The sequence below is a fragment of the Eublepharis macularius genome, chromosome 1 (assembly GCF_028583425.1).
Source record: "Eublepharis macularius isolate TG4126 chromosome 1, MPM_Emac_v1.0, whole genome shotgun sequence".
Lineage (NCBI taxonomy): Eukaryota > Metazoa > Chordata > Lepidosauria > Squamata > Eublepharidae > Eublepharis > Eublepharis macularius.
Window position 1 is genome coordinate 32,704,405 of NC_072790.1, and position 6,042 is coordinate 32,710,446.

Sequence of the window (6,042 nt, forward strand, 5' to 3'; positions counted from 1 at the left end):
GACTCCTGGACTACTGACTGCCTGCCTGTTGTGTTCTGCCCTGCAGTACCAGTGGGCCTCCTGCCTGCTGAGCCCAGCCCTGTGCGCGACAAAATATTAGAGCCCCAGCACTTTACTATTCAAGTATATGTTACCTCTGTATGAACAGTTTACTTATGTACATGGCACTTTAAGAGGCTTTCTCCTTGTTGGTACAGACGGAGTATAAACCTTACAATTGAATTCGAAAATATATGCCAATATAGAAGTACACACTTTATTTTACAAGTAAATATAAGACGCTGATTTAACTTTTTCATACTGTTATTTATTGTGAACATTATAAACAATACTAAGTAAGATTTCGCATGGTAGACTTGTTGCTGGCTACTCATTATATACAAACTAACTATCCGGAATAAACAGTACATACCCCAAATATCAAACTTTTAATAATCAGTATAAAGTGCAAAAGTGCTTCAGTGAAAATAGTCAATATCACAAGCCAATACAATTATCAACACATCCAACTGGTGGAAAAATACAATATCAGTTTTATACAATCTCTAGAATGCACACAGGCATTCAAAGGTAATGCCCCATGAGAATGGTAGGCACCAGTCTCTGTAGCATACGCTTGCAGTGATCAGCTGAGATTGTATAAAATTGATATTGTATTTTTCCACCAGTTGGATGTGTTGATAGTTGTATTGACTTGTGATATTGACTATTTTCACTGAAGCACTTTTGCACTTTATACTGATTATTAAAAGTTTGATATTTTGGGTATATACTGTTTACTCTGCATAGTTAGTTTGTATGTGGTTCTGTATTTCCAGAGCAGCTCTTGTGGTTGTTGGGCTACTCATTACCGCGATACTCTTTCTTCTTGGTTATTAAGTTTGTGGGAGGCATACTTATCTGGTTCCTATTCAAAGCTGAGCCAGAGAAGAACACAGGGCTGTAATGTTCTCCTTGTCTTGAAGATTTGCATTATGACTTACTGAAGTCTGTATTCTAAACCAAGGAATTAGGAACTGGTAACTTTATTTATTACATGGCTCTCAATCAAAGTGTTAAAAACAGAGAAGATGGCAGAATAATCAAAGGTCTGTTGGGGATAGTAAACCTTGGTAGGGAGCAACGTCCATTTAACAGGGCACTGAATTCGATGGGATTTACTCCTGAGTAAGTGCATATGGCCTTAATGATTTTAGCGTAAGGAATAATACTGTGAATTTATCCTGAGCCCTGGATCCTGTTTTTGGGAAAAGGTGGCTTTTAAATGCCATCAATCGATCCATTAGTCTTTTCAACTTTTCTCCTTTGCTTCTTAATTTCCAGAGAACTGTCTACGAGAGCATTTCTTATTTTGTAACTTGTATTGCCAGATTAATGCCTTCAGACTAAACAAAGACATCATCAAGTTATAATCTCCTTCCTAACTACTGTGCTTCTTTCCGCAGAATGGCTCATCGATTTAAACAACTGGAAATGAAGGTACTTTATTCAGGGGAGGGTATTGTTGTCAAATGCCTGGACTTCCAGTAAAACCATAGAATGCTGTGCATTGGCAAATTCATTGCCATCCAGATTTCTTAGCGCAGAGGTCCCAATCTTGTTTAGCTGGTGGGCACTTTGGATGCTACCACAAAATGGCTGCCATGGAGTACTGGGACCAATCACAAAATATCGGGAGGTTGTAAACTAGGTATCTGTTTCAGAATGGGCAGGGCCAGTGCGCCCATTGAGACAGGTCCGGCTCCCGCTTCGAGTAATGGGGGGCCGGAGGGGGTGCCAGAGGGGGTGCTGGGGGCAGGGGCTGCTGCAGACTGCCAGCCCTCCCACCCTGCGCTGCCCCGAGCCACCGCCACCGCCAACACGCCCATGGCCGAGCACAGCAGCCGCGGGCCAGGCGTGGCAGGCATCCGGGGCAGCATGCAGAACCTCCCCAGCCACCCACTACACCCGACTGGGAATGAGGGCAGCCTCTGCGCGCCGTCCCAGCTGCCTACCGGCCAATGGGGCCCACCGGCCAATGGGGCTGGCTTGTGGAATCCGGGGCGCGTGCGTGTGCACTCTGTGCACAGAGGGGCAGCCGCGGGCACCAGAAACCCTGGCACCGCCCCTGGGAATGGGTGTCTCCTGCAAAGCCTCCTGGGATCTTCTGAGCCACCTCCTTTTCCAATGAGAGGAAGGATAGCCAAAATATTTGCTTTGGGGAAGAAGTAAATGGGTACTTGGAAACCCGCTGGTGAGTGCCGTGGTGCCCATAGGTGCCACGTTGTGCATCGTGGCCTCAGTTTTTTACACTACCTTGAAGAATGAGTTCATAGAATATGCCAAACACCTGTAACTGCTGAACTCCATTTTTAAATCACAGCTGCAAATAATAATATATAGTATTGGGACTGTTAAAAAGCTTCATGTCTATCTCACTCATTCTCTCATCCTCCACCTTCATCTGCAATATGGGGACAATAATAATAATAATGGCTTGCCTTATAGGTCTCTTGTAAGGATTATATGGTAATATAAATCCAGCGGTCTGAACACTTACGATGTGCTGTATAAATGCTAACTGTTATTATCGGTTTGTTTCATATGAAGCGCTGAAGGAATGCTAAATTTCCTGCATTGCTTTCCCTCCCTGCAGTCCCTTTCGACTCCCAGAAAGATTACCCATGGAGTTGTGGGACCCATGTGGATAAATAACCACGTGGGGCAGTGGGGTGCAGCGAGGGTGGGAGGAGGGGGCAAAACCTCCCCTCTTGTCTCATACATCCCTGGCACCATGTGAACGGAAGGACAGTTTTGGCCCCCCCAAAAAACTTCCATGCAGTCTCCTGGCCCGCGTCACCGTTTTTTCAGAGGAACTCAGGGAATAATCTTTCGAGGATGACATTTTCAGGGGAGACTGCAGGGAAGGAGAGGAATGTGGGGAAATCAGCATTGAATTGGTACTTGGATTACTGTTATTGTTGTTATTACACAATTACAGCTGTGCACTTTCCCCCAAGCAAAAATCATAATAATACTTAGGGCTGTGCATTTACTCTTGGACAAACACAAACCTGTTTTGTTTCATTTGTTCAGGAACCAAGCAGGGAATAGGTGCCCCTCAGTAACGTAGTAGAGTCTACCAGCACCTTTATGACTAACCAACTTTACTGTAGCATAAGCTTTCAAGAACCACAGCTCTCTTCATCAGATGTCTGGAGACAGCTATGGTTCTCAAAAGCTTATGCTACAATAAAGTTGGTTAGTCTTAAAGGTGCTGGTGGACTCTTTACTATTTTGCAACTACAGACTAACACGGCTAACTCCTCTGGATCTATGACCTTAGTAATGTGTTGCCTTGCCCTGAAGACTTTTTCTTCTCCCTCTTCTTTCTTTGCCTTTCTTCCTCCTCATCCTCTAACTCACCGCTTGCACCTACTGTGCTTACTGAAGGTTTGCAGGGCTGTGGGTTCTGCTAATCAGATGGGCAGCAACTCAAGGCAGAGGAGGTCATGCCTCTTCCTCATCTCCTCTGCTGCCCCAAATTCCTTTGCAGCTGCATCTGAAGTGTACCCTGGGGAATGTAGTTTTCAGGATGAATGCCAGGAAGACAACCTGAGGGCTTCATTTCCTGGTGTTGGAAGGAAATGGGAAGAGCAACAGCCTCTCCCACCTGCCTCTAGGGCAATGACAAGAGCGGCAACAGCCAGTAGCACTATAAATAGGGGAGGGAGGCCACAGCTGCATTCCCAGTGGGAAAGAAGAGAAGCAAAAAGAAAGAAATGCAAAAAATGACTGAAATAAAAACGAATGCTAGAAGGAGGCCCTAAGACAAAAGCACCTCTTCTTAATAATCACCCAATGTGCCAGGCTGATTTGAGCAGCCGTAGTGATGCTGCTGTTTCAAAAGATGGGGAGGGGGCTACGGAAGCGACAACTGGGGAAGAGACATGGGGCCAAGCTAGAAGCGACAAATTACACTTGAATGGCAAGTGAACAGACTCACATGTATTCCTTCCTGTTCACTTGCACTCCACTTGCACTCCATGACTCGATCATGGAGTGCAAGTGGAGTGCAAGTGAACAGGGAGGAATACATGTGAGTCTGTTCACTTGCCATTCAAGAGTAATTCGTCGCTTCTAGCTTGGCCCATGGTGGCTCTGGAGAGGGAATTTGAGCTCATTTTCGGTATGTTCAGGCCTGATAAGCACTGGACCTGCGTGGAGCAAGTACCAGGTCTTAGCTGAGGGCCAAGCTAGAAGTGATGAATTACACTTGAATGGCAAGTGAACAGACTCACATGTATTCCTCCCTGTTCACTGGTGCTCCACTTGCGCTCCACTCGATCACTATGGGCCAAGCTAGAAGTGACGAATTACACTACGTGATCGAGTGGAGTGCAAGTGGAGTGCAAGTGAACAGGGAGGAATACATGTGAGTCTGTTCACTTGCCATTCAAGTGTAATTCGTCACTTCTAGCTTGGCCCTGAGATGCTGAATTCTACTATTTCACGGTGGGTTAACTTTAAGGGTGGGGTTTTATGCTATATATTTCTTCCTTCTCCCCCACCTGAACTGCTGATAATAAAGAGATGGTTGTGGGCTTATGTGACTTTTCCCCCTTTAAAGCTCAACGATCTGAAAAGCCTCCTGAAAGAGATCGCAAACAAACTCCGATGAAAGCCGCCTGGATCCCGCGGAGAGCTTTTTCCTCAGCCGTGTCAATGCGCTTAACAGAGGAACGTCACCCCGTAAGCGAAATTTGGTGCTTGTCAGATGGTGAGAGACTTTAAAATTGTTCCTCCTGTTGGCTTTTCTCATCCTCTTGTTAACAAGAGAATTGGTTTTTTTTCATAGAGTATCTGTTGCACTCATTTGTTTCAATACAATATTACTTTTCGATGCAACATTATACCATTTTTTAAAGGATTGACTTAATTGAAGATTTGCTGTAGGGTATCCACTTACATTGATCATGTTGGTGGGGTGTGAGGACAGCTGGTCTTCTGCAAGTCCTGGGCACAAGCTGAAAGAATCCTTATTACCAGCCTATCCCCTCCATGTCCTTGACTTACGAACATTTAGGTCATAACAATAACAGCAACATGGTTAGATGTGTTAGAAGAGTGTGCTGTGGAGTTGCAACTGACTCAAGCGGCCCCATCCATGGGGCATTTCAGACAAGAGACAACCAGAGGTGGTTTGCCATTGCCTTCCTCTGCACAGAAATCCCAGTCTTCCGTGGTGGTCTCCCATCCAAATACTAACCATGGCCGGCCCTGCTTAGCTTCCAAGTTCTGATGAGCTCATGCATTGCTAAGTACTCATTGAAGTCTCAAGATCTAATGGGCTTTCATACACAGACTTGGATTTCTGCTGATGGAAGGGATTTCAGCCTGCAGGGCACAACTTCCTTGTTTCCTCTGCCTGCTGTAGCCCAAAATTCACTCTGAACTGCTGCTCTTAGGGGACAAATCCACAGTAAACACATAAAGGGGAGTCAGAGGTATGCAGCTGGAGGGGGAGTTGATGAAAATGGTCCTCTTTCCAATTTGCAGAAATTCCAAGCCAGGGTGCTCAAATGATGCTTTGAGATCTCCTATACCTGTTCTCAGGGCCAAGACTTATAACATTTGAAACTAACTGGGTATCTGTGCAGGTTTCAGAGCTTCAGTAGCCACAACTTAGCCATGGTATACATATACTGTATGGAGCATAGATTGGAGTAACTGTACTTAAGACTGCACTGTAATCATCAAACAAGACTGGGAGCTAAACCTGAGCGAGGACATAAGAATGCAGAGGGTAGGTAACAGGTGGTCTTTCAAAGGGATGATACGTTTATGATGTCTGAAGTCCTGCTTCATTCACTGGGTTACTTACCTCATTATGACAATGACTTTCTACTCCAGCCCACTAATTATGAAATCAAGATTGGATGCTAACTGAACTTTTAGCACAATGTTATTTAAAAGGGAGTGCCCCAAAGTTAATTCTGAGCAAGGCCCATTTCCAGCTAGAACGGTTCTCGTGGATTGCTCTTGAACCAGGGCTTTTTTTCA

The 6,042-nt window shown here is 45.1% G+C and overlaps 1 protein-coding gene across 1 annotated transcript in view; it reads left to right on the forward strand.

Moving 5' to 3' along the window:
- Positions 1–5,655, forward strand: part of TRPM8 (transient receptor potential cation channel subfamily M member 8) — a 69,374-nt gene extending 63,719 nt beyond the window's left edge. Inside the window, exons 23-25 of the mRNA XM_054977617.1 lie at positions 1,446–1,479; positions 4,610–4,731; positions 5,640–5,655. Of these exons, the coding sequence (XP_054833592.1) occupies positions 1,446–1,479; positions 4,610–4,660 (85 nt within the window). The 3' untranslated portion in view covers positions 4,661–4,731; positions 5,640–5,655. The remainder of the gene's footprint in view (positions 1–1,445; positions 1,480–4,609; positions 4,732–5,639) is intronic.
- Positions 5,656–6,042: the final 387 nt, after the last annotated feature.